Here is a 19,798-nt window from a genome sequence, read left to right as displayed (position 1 = left end):
ATCTTCCAATGTCGCCTCATGGTGGCGAAGTTGAACTGATCGATGGGCTTAGACACCCACAGTGACTCCTGAGGCAATGCATTCTGCTGCAGAATCATTGCGCTAATCAACCTCACATAAGGAATCATCTTCCGCTTGAATGATTCCCTTGTGTCCCATGTATTGATCATCACAATTTGATGCCATGATAGCTTGGGCGTCCCATATAACAACGCATGCAAAACCCGACAGTCGGGTGCCTTCACCGTTCCACGGTCCCCAAACCGTACCATAACATTCTCTAATGAAATGCCTTGAAGTATTTTACCCTCCAAAGACAAGTCGTTTCTTGAATCCCCTGCACCCCCGGAACCTGGCAATATGGATGCTAACATTCGTACCGGATCAGCGTCGTTTCTTTTATTATCCAAAAACTGATCATACCCATAGTAATCATACGCTTCAATCCCAAGCGAATCAAACCTTGCTATAGCATTCATGTGTTCGAATGACATGATCATTTGGTTTTTTCCAATATTGCCAACCAACTACCACGTAGGAGCCGGCCCATCAGAATTCTCAAAACGGAGAGTAGACAACCACTCACAAACAGCCCTCAAATACACCCGAGTGGTGATATCCTCGCACCAGTCAAGCACTCGTTCCCAACCAATCTTTTCGAACCTTTGAACTATGCCTATTTTTCGGAACTCTTCGACATTCACGGTACGTTCACACACTGCCCTCTCGTGTACGGGCTTTGAGACACCCGTAACCATCTTCATCTTCCACATCTTCGCTTCCAATTTCTTGTTTCGGTACCGAGAAAGAGCTTTCAACTTGTCGTCTTTCCATACCGAAGCCGACCTACTATTCTTGGCTTCCTCCCAATCCCAATCTTGTCGACCAAGTTGCCCATCACCTTCCTCTACATTACTCAATTGTTCCCAACGCCTTTGATATTGCCCTGAGCCTGAACCGGCTCCCGAAGACGAACCTTGCCCGGAGGTTTTCGCTTTCTTGCTTCCTCTAAAGATGGCTACAATCAAAAGACAAAGAACAACAATTAGTATACCCCAAACCTTCAAACAATCTCAAACCTTGAACATAATATGCAATGTTGAATTTCAATCAAAATTTAGATGTAAAATCACCTTTTTAAACTTCCAAAGTCGCTCATCTTATCATCTATATCAATTAAACATGTTTAATCATAAAATTTCTCAAGAATTCATGGTTTCAACAATATTCAACATCACTACTATGTTCAATCATGCACAAATCTAGTGTAATCACATCACCAAGACCAAAGCATGTTCAAATCCCACCCAAATCAACCAAACACCCTTAAATTTATGCTAAAACATCATATATTATGATAAACAACCTACTCTTAAACCATAAGCTTAAAATTTCAAAAGAAATCAACAATACATATGAAAATCATGCATAAATTTACTGGAATTCCATACCTTTGATGTTAGATGACAAGAAGAACTAAAAAAAGTGCAAAGTAAAAAACTTGGATGAACACTCTTCAAAACCCTAAAAACTCACGTCAAGAAATCTTGCAAACGAGCAAGAATTGATGGAAACCGTTATGGGGGTTTTGTTCCTCTTGAAAAACTACACAATTTAGGCTCAAGAATCACTGGATTTGGTGGAGATTTGAGGGAGTTATGAGAAGAAGAAGAATTAGGGTTCTTGGTTGAGGTTGTGAAGAAGATGAAGTTGGGAGAGCAAATATATAACGTATAGATCTGAATGATTGGGTGTAACTGAGAATGAGTAGTACGGATTTTGGGTCTTGTGTATGATTAAAATCGAATTTGTTTGAATTTTTAGGGCTAAGAGGGGTTTTGAGTTCGATCCTCTATGTTTGCAAAAAACAGCGTCGGACCCATTTAGAGGAGCCGTCGCCAATGGGCCTCTCCACCGTCGGCGACGGTGCTTGGAATTGTTGGAAACGGGCGACGGTTAATCTTGCTGCCTACGGTGAAAATGGGCGACAGATGATTTTTAGAGGCCGTAGGCGACGCACAAGGTCACCGTCGGCGACGGTGCACCGAAAATCCATTTTTTATGAAAAATAGAGAGAATTTTATGAACTTTTAATAAAGGGGCTATATACATTAAAAATTCCTAAAAATTATTAAAAATCTTTTTGTAAATTTTTATAAGTTAAATTTTAAAACACGAAAATCGTTAACGGCCCTACCACCCCCCGAAAAGTCGTGTATTGTCCTCAATGCACATAACAAAGCCTAAACACATACCTTGTGTCTTCATGACCCGTTCGGAATGTCCAGACTTCACACAAACAAGAGAGATTAGTATGAAACGAAAACGATTATATCCAAAACACACAAACAATTAAATAATTATACATAACTTTACACAAAATGTTATCGGTCCTTATCACTCGACCCCATAAATCGGGATGCTTGCCACGAAGTTCACCAATTCCTTGTTTTCATCCACCTTCTCATTACCATCAAGGAATGGTTTTAGCCGATGACCATTTACCGTTTGCCGTATCCCATCCTTCGGGTCCTCGATTGTAACATCACCCAATTGTCCGACCCGGGTGATAACATAAGGTCCCATCCATTTGCTCCGGAGCTTTCCGGGAAAGAACTTGAGCTTCGAATTGTAAAGCCACACTTTTTGCCCAACCTCAAACTCTTTCTTTCTCAACTTGGCATCATGCGCCTTCTTCATCCCGTCCTTATACTTGGATACGCATTCATATGCCATTTCCAGTAGCTCCTGCAACTCACATAGCTTGAGTTTCCTTTCCTTACCTGCATCATCATATTGAACATTAACCTCTTTAATAACCCATAATGATTTCTGCACAAGTTCAACCGGTAAATGACAATTTTTACCGTAAACCAACCGGCAGGGTGTAGTGCCAATAGGTGTCTTATGTGCCGTACGGTAGGCCCATAAAGCATCGTTCAACTTAATTGACCAATCCTTACGGTCCGCCCGCACGGTCTTTTGCAAAATCTCTTTGATTTGCCTATTTGACACCTCGACTTGCCCGCTTGTTTGCGGGTGATAGGGGGTAGCAATTCTATGGTCAACACCAAACCGTTTCAAAAGTTTCCCAAACCGGAAATTTTTAAAATGAGATCCTCCATCAGTTATGATGACACGAGGAATCCCAAACCTTGAGAAAATATTGGTTTGAACAAAATTGCAAACTACGGAATGGTCGTTTGTCTTGGTGGCTATCGCCTCGACCCACTTCGACACGTAGTCAACGGCCACCAAGATATACAAATTGCCATAGGAATTGGAATCAATACCCCACACATCGAAAACATTGACTACGAGGATTGGTTGCATGGGCATCTCATCCCTTTTTGAAATACCCCCTAGTTTTTGGCACTCTATGCAATTCTTTGAAAACTCATTTGCATCTTTAAAAATAGTTGGCCAATAAAGACCACTATTCAACACTTTATGACCCATTTTGTGACCACTAAAATGGCCACCACACGCAAATGAGTGTAGATGCTGCAACACGCTTGGAATTTCGTCATCATCTATGCATCTTCTTATCACTTGATCCGCACATTCCTTCCACAAGTGCGGTTCTTCCAACCGATAATACTTGATTTGAGACATGAAGTGTTGCCTCTTCCGTCTATCCCAATGTGCTGGCATGTCACCTGTAACAAGATAATTTACAATGTTAGCATACCATGGTAATTTATCTAATTTCATATTGTGCTCATCGAGAAAAGACTCATTGATCTCTAATGACTTAGGATCCTCTTCGACCATCAATCGAGACAAGTGGTCCGCTACCACATTCTCAATACCCTTTTTATCCCGTATCTCCAAATCAAACTCTTGGAGCAACAATACCCATCGTATCAATCTCGGTTTAGCATCTTTCTTCTCCATGAGGTACCAAACTGTAGTGTGATCAGAATAAATAATCACTTTACTACCCCATATAGACGACCGAAATTTATCCAATGCATATACCACCGTGAGTAGCTCTTTTTCGGTAGTGGTGTAATTCAATTGTGCACCCGAAAGAGTCTTACTCGCGTAGTACATGGCAACGGGTTTCTTATCAACCCTTTATCCCAACACGGCCCCCACCGCATAATCACTTGCATCGCACATAATTTCAAAAGGTAAAGACCAATTAGGCGATTGCAAGATTGGGGCTTCAACTAACTTTTCTTTCAATTTGTTAAAAGCGTTTTGACAATTTTCGTTAAAATCAAACGGTTGATCTTTTAACAACAAGTTACATAAAGGTTTGGTTATGTCACTAAAACCCTTAATAAACCGCCGATAAAACCCTGCGTGAGCCAGAAATGACCTAACACCTTTGACAGTCGTGGGATACGCCAAAGTAGATATAACTTGTACCTTTGCACGATCAACCTCTATCCCACGACTTGACACCACGTGTCCCAACACAATTCCCTCTTGAACCATAAAATGGCTCTTTTCCCAACTTAGGACCAAACTAGTTTCGACACACCTTTTTAACACTTTATCTAGTTGGTCCAAACAAGCCTCAAATGATGACCCAAAAATTGAGAAATCATCCATGAAAATTTCCAAAGACTTCCCCACCATATCTGAAAAGATACTTATCATGCACCTTTGGAAGATGGCGGGGGCGTTACATAATCCAAACGGCATTCGCCTAAATGCGAAGGTGCCATAGGGACAAGTAAACGTGGTCTTTGATTGATCTTCTGGATGGATGGCAATTTGGTTATAACCAGAATAGCCTTCTAAGAAGCAATAAAATTTTTGCCCCGACAATTTCTCAACTATTTGATCAATGAACGATAAAGGAAAATGATCTTTGGAAGTTGCGGTATTCAACTTCCTATAATCAATACAAATTCGCCACCCGGTTACCGGACGAGTGGCTACCTCTTCACCTGCGTCATTTTGGCGACTTGTATACCCGCTTTCTTAGGAACCGTCTGCGTTGGGCTCACCCATTGACTATCCGATATTGGGTAAATGATACCCGCATCGAGCCATTTCAGCACTTCCTTCTTCACTACTTCCCGCATATTCGGATTTAATCTCCGTTGTACATCTCGAACGGGAGTCACATTCTCTTCCGTGATGATTTTGTGCATCACCACCGAGGGACTAATACCCTTCAAATCAGCAATGGTCCATCCAATCGCCGCCCGATTGGTGACCAAAACATCCATCAACTTCGTCTCTTGCTCTGCGGTTAAGTTAGATGCAATGATAACCAGGAGTGTATTGCCTTCACCAATGTACGCATACTTGAGATGCTTCGGCAATGCCTTCAACTCGATCTCCGGAGGCTCTACTAATGACGGCTTCAATTTAGTATCAATGCTCTCCGGTAAACTCTCGACTTGGTATTTGATCGGAGTGTCGCGCCCCGGTCAAAGATAATATTTATAAGCCCAAATTACCCTTAACAAATAGTTAATGGTAGCAAGGGGTCGAACCACGAAGAGTATGTGGTTTGTAAATGGGTTCGATTGAATTATCAAGAGTGTCACAATTTATGAAGCTTACTAGAATGTTGTTATATTTTTGTTTAACTGAGAGATGTGAATTTAATCTAAAGAAATTGGTGTAATTGATTGACAACTAAAATTTAACGATTGCACAAAAATTTGATTAATAAACGATAATGAGAAAAAGGGTTCACACCCGGTTTCGGTAATTGTCAACCTAGGGTTTCTACAAGTTTTTAGATCCAACTCAAGTGTGTATGATTAGCGGATTTAGTGTACCGTGATGTAGGTGCTAATAACTATTAACGTTTCGAGAAACGGACAAGAATACACTTTATGATCAACACAAGTAAAACCTAACCAAGACAATGCATACTACACATAACCATTTCGTAAAGTCATAACTTTTATCATCGTTCGACAATTTACGAATACGAAACAAATGCAAACTATTGTCAAAGGTTTCAAAAATCAAACACAAATTGTCACTAAGTTGAAACAAGAACAATTCGAAACCCTAAAATTAACAACTACCTACACCGGGGTGAAACCGAGATGATTAGCCGCTTATGGTTGAAGAAGCTTGATCACCGGATGTTGAGAACTCGAAATTGAACATCTTGAAGCCTTGAGAATGGTGAATGATGAGTTTTGGTGAAAGATGATGATATGGAGAATTAGGGTTATGGAATGATTGATTGTGAAGATGGTGATGGTGATTCTTCGATGATGATTTCGGGTTGTAGAGATGATAGATGGAATTGGTAGGTGAATGATGATGAGTATTGGCTCCAAGATCAAGTTCAAACCTCCAAAGAATGTGTAACCCCCGAATGCTTGGTCAAAATTGGTTTTAATTAGTCAAAATCACCAAAATCAACAAACTTTCACGTCTGCAACATAGGGGGACCGTCGCCGACGGTGGATGTGTCCGTCGACGACGGTGCATGGTTTTCCAAATGAAGCCGACGGACTAACTTGCTGTTTACGGACGATTTAGGCGACGGTTATTTACACCAACCATCGGCGACGGCCCATATGGGCGTCGGCGACGGTGCCCAGAAACCATATCTTCTGTTTTTCGCGTTCCTTGCTCCCGGTTGACCCGTTTCGCTTCCCGGTGGCTCGTTTTTCACTCCGGTGGCCCGTAAAGCTCCCGAAAAACTCCTTAAACTCTGCTATACCTGCAAAACAAGTATCTAATCAAAAGTAGGCTATTCGGAATTAAAACATGTGTAAAACATCAAATTAAACAATTACGATCACTGGTTTTCGACCAAGTATCACTTGACCGAGTGGCAACTCGATCGGACAGTCGCCCGATCGAGTAGCCATCTGATTGAGATGACCAAGGCACTTGAAACTTGAAACTTGGAGCCCCTAACCGAATGGAAACCCGATCGGACAGTCGTCCGATCGAGCAGCCACCCGGTCAAAGGCACCAGTACGCTAAACATGAGACACTTGAATCGAGTGACCACCCGATCAGACAGCCATCCGATCGGACTGCCACTCGTTCCTTTTACACTAGGTCACCCGATCGACTGGCAATCCGATCGGATAGCCATCCGGTCGGACAGCCATCCGATCATGTGACTGATTCGACACTTTGAGCAATCTCGTTATTCTGCCCGACTCTTATCCTATTGTAATCTAGTCAGGCTAATTCTAAAAGAGCTCCCTTTGATCCAATAGCAGTCTATACTGTTAAGCAATCACTGTGAGTATACTCGACCCCCTTTTTATTTTAAACTTTTGGGGTGCAACATGTATTCTATGAAACTTAAACTTGAATCTTTTGAAATTTGAACTCTATCCTATGTGTACGTGAAACTTGTGATTCTTGATTCTTGATTCTTTGTGCAATGTGACGTTTAATCCAGAGTGTGTAGTTCCGCCTTAACAATAGTAGCGCTATAGGAGATGCACCTCTCCCATTATTCTCGGGGGGTATTGTTAGGAGGATTCTAGTTTACCTTGAGTCTTGGGTAAACACTAAAGCATCGGGATACTTGGGCTATCACTGCGTGGATTGCGACACTAGCACGGATGAAACTATTTTATTTCTTACACTATGGATATGAGTTGTTTTTAATCTATTATTCTATTATCAAACTTGTATACTCGCCAATACTTTTGTATTGATATTTTAATACATGTTGCAGGCTGATAGGATGCTGAAACAAGGAAATCAAGCTAGGATTGCTGCTAGAAACATCATTTAGTTAAAATCTAGAAACGTAAACAATGTTTTGATGATATGTACTTGATTCTTATGTTTGGTTGTGAATGTTGTTAGACAATGGTTGAAACAAATTAAATTCTATTGAAACTTTAGTGTTATGGAAATCTCATGAGCAATCTGAACGCTTAGTGCTCGCACCCCGATGTTTCTGCCATCGGTTGGGGTGAGACAATTTGAGTTGAAAACTTACAAGAATCGCGAGGAATCAAGAGGAAAAGGTCCAAAAGCGTGCTGGTCAAACGAGAGCTGTCACATCACTGTTCAAGTGATGTGACAAGTGTTATTTATAGGTGAAGTGGAGTGAAGGTGATGGAGTGCCATGGATCGGATGGCAGTTCGATCGGATGGCAATCCGATCGGATGGTCACCCGATCGGATGGCCATTCGATCGAACGGTCATTCGATCGATGGTATCCGGCAAATTGCGTTTCGATGTTTCGTTCTGTGCGTTGAGCATTGCGATGGTTTGATTACACATTTTCATACATACCTTTGTATATTTATTATAATTAGTCACAAAGGGCCGTATAAGTATCCATATTTCAAAGTCTGTGTTGCGACAATCGAGTTGTGTGTTTCGAATATGCGCTGCGTTGCGACACATCACGGCTATCGAGGAGGGTAGACTAGGTCCTCGCTCAATGTCATCGTGAGTGTTAGTATGTGCGATGTGATGTATTATAGCGATAAAGTATGCAAAATATGCGAAAATATTGCGATATAGCGATGTAAGCGACATAGTTACAATATGATTCGAATCTTTAGTGCTAGGCGTAACGAGTATAGCGAGTAGTAACAACGCACGAACGTGTGGGTTGTTACAGTCTCCACTACTTTAGGAAATTTCGTCCCGAAATTTAAGGCTTTGTTTACAGGAAGGTTTGTAAGTATTGGTGAGTATACAAGTTTTGATAGTGTAGCGTAAATAGTTAAAAGCGCTGCGAATTACCAAATACATAAACGGGATACCTCAACATACATGCATAAAAGACAGATACTACCAGCTAAGTCACTCGAGCTGCGATTGTGATTGCTATTCATCCTAACTAGACCCCGTCGGGTACTATAGTACTATACTAGTTAAGGCGGGACCTTGCGAGTATAAGTCCTAACACATATGTAACTAGCATCACGTGTAAATATGCATAATAGTTATTCGCAAGTGATAAACAGTTTAATTGTATAATTCATCTTGATAAGTTTGTTTTGATAGGAACGTATGTTACACCCAAAGTGCGATAAAAAGGGTCGAGTATACTCACCGTCGGTGTTTAGCAAGTAAACACAACTTGGTTGGATTGAAGGGAGCGCGTCTGAGATTAGCCTGGTTACAGATTGATAGCATAAGCGATGAATGGTGCGTTAATCGGTGGCGAGTGAACCAAGTGTCGAGTGGCAATTCGATCGGATGGCTATCCGATCAGTTGACCATTCGATCAGATGTCAATCCGTTCGGATGATCATTCGATCGGATGGCCATTCGATTGGATTGACATTCGTTTGTAAGGATGTGTCTGTGTATGATGGCTTTGAAGTTTTCGTTGTAGCATTTTGAAAACAGAGAAGTATCTCTACCTTTAAGTCGTCGATCGAATGGTCGTTCGATCGGATAACGATCCGATTGGCAGGACACTTAGTGAGAACAAGTTCACAGCAGGATTGTCACTCGATCGGATAGCAATCCGGACGGATGGCAATCCGTTAGTTACTGATGAACTTTGAAGATTGTGCAGATGATTAAGGGTTGAAGTCCAATATCAACCAATCGGATGGTCGTTCGATCGTATGGCAATACGATCGGACGTCAATCCATTCGGCATTCAGATGGTCTTTGAAAAGTTGACTAAGTATGGGCGTTCAAGTGCAATCCGATCGGATTGCAGTTCGATCGGATGGTATGGGCGTTCAAGTGCAATCCGTCCCAACGAATCTAATCGTCTTGACTTGATTATTTTGAAAAGTTTTACGGTTTGCTCAAGACGGTATGACAGCGCACTAAACAATAGAAACCCCATCATGACCAAAGTTATCCGATTAAACAGGAATCACCCTAGTCTGATCAGTTAACTGTTCGTGATGGTTGATCATGTTTAACCCGAAATCAGTTGTCTCTCAGATAGAAATCAGATCTTGAACCAACTCTTCACTAAGAATGAGTAGAAGATCAGAACGAGCTCCGTTTCTATCGGTTTTTGAGTGTATTGAGTGTAAAAGAGTTGAAAGAAAGTTGGAAAAGCTTCTTTCAATCCTTTTAACTTAAAAATGTTTAGATCTATGCAAAATCGTTGTGAAATCATGTGGAAATCATTCAGATCCGAGTTATTCTTGGTGAAATGAGGTCAAAACTTGAAGTTCATAAGAACTCCATGATGACATCATCCTAGAACACCACAAATCTGTTGATTTCACGGTTAAAAGTTGAGATTCAAAGGTGAAAAAGATGAAGAAGTGTGTATAGATCAAAGAAGTACAAGATTTGAGTTGAAAACTTACAAGAATCGCGAGGAATCGAGTGGAAAAGGTCCAAAAGCGTGTTGGTCGAACGAGAGTTGTCACATCACTGTTCAAGTGATGTGACAAGTGCTATTTATAGGTGAAGTGGAGTGAAGGTGATGTAGTGCCATGGATCGGATGGCCATTCGGTCGAACGGTCATTCGATCGGTGGTCTCCGGAGAATTGCGATTCGATGTTTCGTTCTGTGCGTTGAGCGTTGCAATGGTTTGATTACCGATTTTCATACACACCTTTATATATTTATTATAATTAGTCACAAAGGGTCGTATAAATATCCCATATTTCAAAGTCTGCGTTACGACAATCGAGTTGTGTGTTTCGAATATGCGCTGCGTTGCGACACAACATGGCTATCGAGGAGGGTAGAATAGGTCCTCGCTCAATGTCATCATGAGTGTTAGTATGTGCGATGTGATGTGTTATAGCGATAAAGTATGCGAAATATGCGAAAATACTGCGATATAGCGATGTAAGCGACATAGTTACATTATGATCCGAATCTCTAGTGCTAGGCGTAACGAGTATAGCGAGTAGTAACAACGCACGAACGTGCAGGTTGTTACAATTTTGGTCGTCATTTGGCTTGGCGATTGTTGTTGTAGATATGTGGCCAATGACCTTGTGGGCTCCCTCTCTCTTCCACGTATACAAGGGCCTCCTCTCTCATCAACACAAATCAACATGCGTGAGGTCAACGAACCATATTACATATGCTCTAAAACAACCTAAGCGTTATTCATGATTTTATGACGTTGTTGTTTGTTATTATCCGAAAACCTGATTAAAGTTTTTATTATATCAAAACCTCCTTATTTGGCAACAATAAAAATGAATTAGTTGAAACACCTTTCTCAATAACAAAATTGATCAGTTATGAATTTCTAAAAAAGCAAAAAAAAAAAAAAAAAAAAAAAAAAAAAAAAAAAAAAAAAAAAAAAAAAAAACCCTTCATAAACCATATCGTGATCTAGGGGTGTTCAAAACCGGATATCCGAAATTTTCGGAAATCAAATTTCACTATTCGAATCCGTATCCGAAAGTTCAGATATCCGAACTTTCGGATACGGATTCGGATAGTGAATCGGATATCCGAAAATCTAACTTTTTATTTATTTTTTATTTTTTTTATTATTTTTTCATATTCGGAAACGGATAGTTTGGATAGTTTTGAATATCCGAATATAAGTTTTCGGATATTTTTCGGATATTTCGGATATTTTCGGATATTTTTCGGATATTTCGGATATTTTCGGATACTTCGGATATTTTCGGATATTCGGATACCCGAAAAAAATGAAAATTAAATTTTTGGATATCCGAATATCCGAAAATTTTGAAAATCACTATCCGAATCCGAAAAATTCGGACCTTTATGTTTCTTATAACTCATATAAAAACTAAGGTGATATTACTTCGGTTATGTGCCCTTTCTACGATGGGTATGAGGAAACGATGGATCATTTATTCACTACATGTTCGATGGTTATTTGGGTGTGGGCGGCTGTCAGTGTTTGGTGCAACATTCCCCCTATCTTCACTTTCGACTTCAAAGATTTAATGGATATCCATAATTCTCTTCAGGTTGGAAAAAAAAGCGAAAAAGATTATCCTTGGGCTGGTAATTATTGCGGATATCGGACTTTTCGGATATTTCGGATTCAGATATCGGATATTTCGGATCGGATTTTCGGATACGGATAATTTTGAACACCCCTATCGTGATCTATCGTGTCATCAGTTGTGAACTATTTAGACTTAGTAACTAGTCATAAACCATATTTAGCGACATAGATAAAAGATATTGAGATAAGGGTGTAAGGGGCCCTCCAGAAATAGTCCTCTCTCCGCCCCAGCCAATCATATTCTGTCATGTTAACTCTCTTTTTCACTTCTCATATTACACTCAACGTAAGGAGTGCTCCGCTCTTTGGAGTAGTCCATTTCATTTTTTTATTTCTAAAAAATTATGCATAATAATTACAACATAATTTAAACTAATTTTTAAATTAACAATTTTTGAAAACCCCGAAATAAAACAGTCGTTTATCATTAAGTATGATACCTTTTCCTTCAATATTTCTTTTGCCCTATTCTGATTTTTAATAAATTATATCATGTCGAAATCAAACCAGATCAGACTTAAACCGTTAATATTAAATTGAATTCACCAAATAGTTCAAACCCACACAACCTTATCTCATCCGATGAAACCCTAATATTTCAAACAGTTAACTAGTTAATTTCCATTTTCCTCCCTTTAATTTATTGAAAAATGCCACTTTAGTTCAAAAAGAAAAATTGCACCAGTTCCGTCCTCAACATTTTTGAAATGTGTCACTTCATTCCAAAAGATATTGTGTTGTTAAATACGTTGAGGACGAAACTGGAGCAAGACGTTATCTTTTTAGACCGAAGTGGCACGTTTCAAAAACATTGAGGACGAAACGGGCGCAAATTCTTTTCTTGACTGAAGTGGTGTTTTTCACCAAACCACAGGTATGAAAATGACAGTTAACTCTATTTCAAAAGAACTTTGCATCTTCCACCTTCTTTGTTCTCTCTCTGTTTCTCAACAACCAACAAGATAATAACATAATCCCAACGGTCAAAAAATTGATTTTGGCATGCGGTGAATCATCCCCGCTGAATTGTGTTTACCGCCTCACAATCAGGGTTGGTGGCGGTATTACCGTGCAGTGAATACTGAATAGTCACCGCTCCCCTTTCCCGCAAGGCGCCCCCTACACTAAATGATAGTTGAAGAAAAAAAGAGGGGTAAAAAGATAATATAGGTGTAGATCCCTGTATAAGGAAAGGAGATAAGAAATAAATGCATTTCTGAAAGTTCTAAAGGAAAAAAAGGGCATTTTTTAAATTTTAAACTCATGGAAGAAAGTGATAAAAGGTTAACTACTAAAAATTATCCACACTTTCTCAAATTCTATTGGCAAAGTTTGACACATAAAGGGGATATCATATATGAAACATGTATCGTTTTCTTTAAGTTTCAAAATATCAACAAAGATATTTTATAAATTCTAACTTAAGTTTCAAAATATCAACAAAGATATTTTATAAATTCTAACTTTAACATTCACAGGAACTTTGCCAAACTCGTCTAGACATTATCTTCAGCTAAAAGAGCGTAACATAATAATTAGGCGAGCATTATACACGCATTTACAACTTCTACTTACGAATTAAAATTTCATTACAATCTTCACCCTCATGTATCAAATCCTTCATTTAACTTGGATAAGTATTTAAGACCAATAGGTTTTGAGTTCGATTCCCGTAAGGGGGGGGGGGGAGTTTCCATATTTATTGAGTTTTCTTCTGAATTTGTGTATATGTATTATGCCTAGTGGAGATTAATATGGTCGGGTGGTTCCGCTGGTGGCATGATAATACTCCAGTAGTCTGTCGGTAATCCAAATTTACTGTTAAAAAAAAACTTGAAAATATTATGAAACCTTTCTAACAAACCATAGATAATGTGAAGGAAAACAATAATAAATGAACATTAGTAGTCACCACCAAAGTCAAATTAAAAATATTAGTTAAGAAATTATTAACATAACTTAAATTACATCATTAATTATATTTTAGACTTGCAACCGATCTTGATCGTACTAGATATAAACTGACGGTTGAGATTCGAGGAATAGAAACTAGAATTTAAAGATGATGGATTTCCATATCTTCATGTTCCCCACTCACCTACTCCTCTCTCTCTCTCTCTCTCTCTAAATAAAAGCACTAAAAAAATTGTGTTATTCTTCGTCAGAAAGCGAAATCGGACGGTCACAATTCATCCAGACTGCACTCTCTCATTGGTTAAGAAATCACATCGGGCAATCAGAGCACCACTATCATTGGTCCACGTTACACTATCTGATTTAAATATTCAATTTTTTATTATTACCAATGATATTTACATAACACTACCATAACGTTATACTTGTTTCAAAGTTTGGACCTTTATGTTTCTAATAACTCATACAAAAACTAAGGTGTTTTTTAAGTTACATCAGCTCTCTCAGTGGCGGACTTAAAGTGTTAGTAGGGGTAGCACGGGTTACCCCTTAACCTCGTCTACGTAGTGCAAAAATATCCCTTAACTCTCTTTCGATAGTGTAAAAATATCACTCAACTTCGTTTCTGTTATATAAAGGATACCCCTCATCCTAAAAAAAATTAGGATACCCCTAACCTTTTAGGTTAGTTCCGCCACTGAGCGCAGTGGTTGTTCCCATCTCGGTGAAGACTTGGCCCGGGGTTTTACCCGGGTTCGAGTCTGGGGGGGGTATCTATTCCACGGGGTTTCTGCGCATCTGGGGTGTGCTACGCTTTCTAGCGGTGGTCGAGTAGTCGGCCTTTGGACATAGCTCCGAAATGATGAGTTTACACGTGAAAAGCAGTTAGCCATTAAAAAAATAAACATAAACATTGAAAGTGGTCCAAATTCCAAACTACTAAGATATTTCGTTTCTATTTATCAAGAATAAAATGATGTCATTTGCTATTTAAATTTCTAAATTGAAGATCCAAGTTTATATTTTGTTTGCAGCCCGGTTTAAGATTGACTAATTTTATGAAACCGGACTCATTTTCAACAAAATCAGATCACTTAACAAGTTATATTTTCGACTCTATTGTCTTAAATTTCTTGTTTTATTACATAGCGTTTTTGGCAAATGATTAAAAAGATTACAACTTTTGACTTGTTGTACATGTCCTCTACGAATTATTGTTATTTAGTTCGATCTAAACAAAATATTTTTAAGTTCCATATATAGGTAGCATCAAAACTCTATACATTTAAGCAATATGGGTAGCATCCCCCTTAACCTATAGCAAATAAAAACAAATAGAATTTGCTATAAAAGTTGGTTAATAGATTTTCCTACACGGGATAACATATATGAAGAATAAAAAAAGACGATATTTAATTTATAAAGCAAACTATAATGATAATTCTTCGTAATAATTCTTGTTGAAATATTATAATGTCATTGACGGTCTATACATATAACGTGATAATCCCATGTCAATTGATACATCATTCTTGGGATAAGATGATTTGGGTGTAATGTGAATATATTAAATATTAACTAAATCAACCATGCAACAACCAACGATTAGCTAAGTGGTACGTAAAGGTGTCTTCAATGGGCAGTCAGAATGAACTATACTGAGACCGGGGCCAAGACCTGGACCATATGATTCATGATACAAGAAAATTTAGTACTTGTAGGTCCCTTTAGTCCTATGAATCTTAACAGAACTATCTATCTAATCTAGAGTGCGGAATCCTCTAGATCAGATTGTCACAGAAAGATGTAGAAACAGAAAAACTCAAACCAAACAAAGTGATCTTTATTGATTATACAAAACAATCAACTTAAGATCCTAGCACCCAAATTCGTCCCACTCTATGTCACGAATTCTTACTCTCTCTAAACTTTCTGTAATCAGATTTCAAGTGCTTAACCTTAACCCTAATCCTAATGCAAAGCCTTGTTTATATAACACAAGTTTGCAACATGGGCTAGGGTTTCCACAACATGGACTTCGAATTGGGCAAGGCCTAATTCGCCCCCATACCCCCAATATGGGTTTGGTTTGGCCCAATCACTATTAATTAACTAATACAAAGCTAAACCCGCTAACCATTTATCGTTTCACTAAAAGCTGTCGTCACAAATATGCACCAACAAGACTAAAGCAATTTTAAACCTGACACATAATTAATACTATATTACCATGTAGCATGTTTCTTAGTTCTAATATATTTAACCTTTTATCTAGTCTATTCTTTTACTTTTACACACCTATAATGTCCTTTACCATACAAATAATCTAAGGGTTATGATCTAAAACATGTGTATCAGTGGCAAAGTTTGAGATTTTCGACCGAGGGGTCGAAAACGTATATACCCAAAAAATTATATACGAAAATTACATACTTTCCACTACTGAGCGAAAAGTTCGGAGGGTCGGCCGTCCCCTCCCGCCCCCACTATGTTGCGCCAAGCCGCCAATGATGTGCATGTGAGTATCTAATGTAAATAACCTTAACTATTGCCTATAATAAGTTTAACAAAATAAAAGGGCACATACGAAAGATGCCAAATATAGAAGGGCATATATATAACTTTTGTATAAAACATGCATAAATATCAACAAAATTTATTTGGCAACAAGACACTTGTCATCTCTACCGAGCCAACAAGAACGATACGACACGCTGCTCTTCACCTCTACCTTCTCATCTCTTTCACTCTAAAAGGGTAAATCCGTCTTTAAATTCTACACTCACCTGAAGATATTTATCTCCTGTTTTCTTCTCTTTTTATTATTATTTCTTCTCAGTTTTCTGTTTAAACTTCTGTTATTTACTTACCCATTTGATGTGATTGGTCTAATTATTATTCCTGGTGTTTATAGATCTAGATCTTTAAGTTTCTTGGGTTATTGATGAGCAAATCTGATGTCATCATGTTGTTGGAGTGTGATCTATCTTTGTTTTTACTTTATAAGTTCAAAGAAAGAGGAAAGATGATTACTTTTGTATAAAGATTGTGTTTTTTATCTTGATTTGATTAGGGTTCTAATAAAGTTTCAATCTTGATTAGTAATTTCATGCATAGATGTGCAGGTTTGACTTTCAAAGCAAGATATAGATCATAAGAGTTCAGTTCAGTTCATCTGTATTTTTATTTTTTATTTTTTTATAAAAATTAAGTCTTGTTAAGTTTTTGACTTTTGGATTTTGATTTATCTGCTTAATAATATTTAACTTAATGTCATTATCAAATTTGATGAGTAAAGATAATGTTCATATCTCAAGCTTCACTTTGAAGTCAAACATGGACTTTTTTTAACTTAGGCATTATTATACTTTTTTTACCTTTTTCATCAATTCAAGATTTAATATTATCATATTGTATGTTGTAGTTATATTAAAGTTGAAGTAACATTAGAAAAAATGATGTTGTAGTTACTAATTTTGGATTTTTGACTTATGAATGTTGACTCACTTTTTCCCTATTTTGGGTTGATTTTGCATATGGGTATAAAGAAATCAAGCTCATAGGGATTCAAGATTATATTTTGTTTGATCTTGAACAAACAATGAGTTCATTTATCAACTTTAAGAACTATGGTGACACATCACAGCCAGAGCTCAATTGCAGTAAACAAATGGTTGCAAATTCCCCTTTGACCCGACAGTCATCAATCTACTCGTTGACTTTCGACGAGTTGCAAAACACTTTAGGTGGTGGTGGGAAAGATTTTGGATCAATGAACATGGATGAACTGTTAAAGAACATATGGACTGCTGAAGAAAGTCAATCGGTTGCATCAACTTCGAATTTTGGAGTTGACGCAAATGCCCCGAATAGTGGGAACATTCAACGACAAGGGTCGTTGACTTTGCCGAGAACACTTAGCCGGAAAACCGTCGATGAGGTGTGGCGGGAATTGCTTATAAGTAATGGTAATGGGGTTAAAGATGGCGATTTGATCGGTCAAGCGAATATACAACCGCAAGAAAGAGAACCGACGTTAGGTGAGATGACACTTGAGGATTTCTTGCTGAAAGCAGGGGTAGTAAAGGAAGATCACCAAGTTCAAACGGGTTCTCGACCCGTGGTACATCAAAACGCGTCGTTTTTCGGCGAAGTTTCACAACCGAATGTCGAAAACAGTAGTTTTATTTTTGGGTTTCAGAACCCGAATCAGAATCAAGGGTTTAACGGGCCAACTGTTAACCGAATCGCGGAACCTAAAACAGGGGTGACCCTGCACCCAACACCAACACCCAAACCGACACCAAAACCGCAGCCTATTTTTCCCAAACAAGCTGCTTTGGACTTTACGGCACCGTTGACCGGTCAACTGGCTAGCCCCGGGGCTAAACTTGGGAAATTTGAGAACCCGGTTAAGACTAGTGTGGTTCAAGCAAGTGACCTGGACAATGGAGTGATCAACATAAAAACACTTGGGGCTATTTCGGTAAACTCTCCGCGGGGTTTGATTCCGAAAAGTAATTTGGATTCAACTCCGTCGCCCCCGTTTTATGCATTTGGTGAAGGCGATCTGCGTGGGCGGAAAACCAGTGGGACTCTAGAGAAAGTGGTGGAGAGAAGGCGGAGAAGAATGATTAAGAACCGAGAGTCTGCTGCACGGTCTCGGGCTCGAAAGCAGGTATTTTCTTTCGGACAATTTGCATTGTTATTGTTTAAAGCATTGTTTTCATAACCGGACCAATCATCGAACCGGCTGCCTTCCAAAAACCGGATGGAGTCGTAGATAATTTAAAAATTAAAATATGATATAGCTGATTTAAAACCAAATTGTTAAAATCACAAAAAAAAAAAAAAAAAAAAAAAAAATACGAAGTTCGTTTGTGTTTCGCGATCTTCCTTTTATTATATTCGATTAATGTTCACTTGATTGAATTTCGTAGGCGTATACTTTGGAATTGGAAGCTGAAGTTGCAAAACTTAAAGAAATCAACCACGAGTTGCGTAAAAAACAGGCATGTAACCGTCACTTTAATCATCATTATCATGTTCATGAACTGTTTGAATGTTTGTTATAATCTGTATTTGTTGTTGACCTGTTGTGTCACTACAGGAAGAGATCATGGAGAGGCAGAATAATCAGGTATGTATGTATTCACATAATAACCTCCATATCAACTTAAAGTCATGTTACAAGTTATTAGTATTTAGCAGGTGTTTTAAGAAGTTATATGGTCATGTTGAAAACAAATTTATTTCACACTAAGGCGAGTATGACACGGGTTTTGATAATTCTAGTCTGAATTACGATTGTAAAACCGTTTCATACCCGGTCCCATATCCGTCAGGTACCGGATTACTCGTTACATGTCGGGTAAGTGGGTTTTTAAACCATTGGGTTTCTCAAACTCATAATTTCATGTTTTTAACAAGTATTTGAAAAACTTTTTATTATATTTTTTAGGGTTATATGATATATTAATATATTCGGTTGTGATGTGCGTAAAAATGTATGAGATGGTTTTCGGTAATCGGTATGGTATTACCTTATACCATGCCCACTAAAAGGTCACTTGAGATCGGCTCGCTAAAAGCTCGAATGCTTATACAAATCTTTGACTCCAAAAAGTCAACTAATAACTCAGTTTCTTATTTTGCAGGTAGTGGAGAAGTTGAAACTGCCATGGGGAAACAAAAGACTATGCTTACGAAGAACATTGACTGGACCTTGGTAGGCTGAAGACATAATAGTGGATTAGTTTTAAAAAAATAAAAATAATAAAAACAAGAATTATAATGATAATAATAATATTTTAGTTATGTTTCTATGCATATAGGATTGCAATGTTGTTAACTGTGTCTGTGTGTATGTATAGGACCAGATTAGCAAGCACATGATGTTGTGTGCAACTTCTTTTTGAGAGGCATCCTATTTGTAAGTTATTGATCAGATGCAAACTGTGGCATGAATCTTTGTTTGGTTGGACAGTTTATTATTGTACAAATACCTTGTTTCAGTGTTTTGTTTTAAGAA

At 38.3% G+C, this 19,798-nt stretch overlaps 1 protein-coding gene across 3 annotated transcripts; it reads left to right on the top strand.

Moving 5' to 3' along the window:
• Nucleotides 1-16,429: 16,429 nt before the first annotated feature.
• Nucleotides 16,430-19,798, top strand: LOC110889853 (ABSCISIC ACID-INSENSITIVE 5-like protein 7). Of its 3 annotated transcripts, XM_022137425.2 has the most exons (6): nt 16,430-16,524; nt 17,316-18,445; nt 18,708-18,779; nt 18,878-18,907; nt 19,425-19,495; nt 19,641-19,798. In XM_022137425.2, the coding sequence occupies exons 2-6, from the start codon at nt 17,369-17,371 to the stop codon at nt 19,660-19,662; spliced, it is 1,272 nt and encodes a 423-aa protein (XP_021993117.1). In that variant the 5' UTR covers nt 16,430-16,524; nt 17,316-17,368; the 3' UTR covers nt 19,663-19,798. The 3 variants fall into 3 exon arrangements, with proteins under 3 accessions (XP_021993117.1, XP_021993119.1, XP_021993118.1); XM_022137427.2 differs by having other exon boundaries at nt 19,425-19,798; XM_022137426.2 differs by having other exon boundaries at nt 16,444-18,445.

The sequence above is a fragment of the Helianthus annuus genome, chromosome 16 (genome assembly GCF_002127325.2).
Source record: "Helianthus annuus cultivar XRQ/B chromosome 16, HanXRQr2.0-SUNRISE, whole genome shotgun sequence".
Lineage (NCBI taxonomy): Eukaryota > Viridiplantae > Streptophyta > Magnoliopsida > Asterales > Asteraceae > Helianthus > Helianthus annuus.
This window is presented reverse-complemented; position numbering and strand designations above follow the sequence as displayed.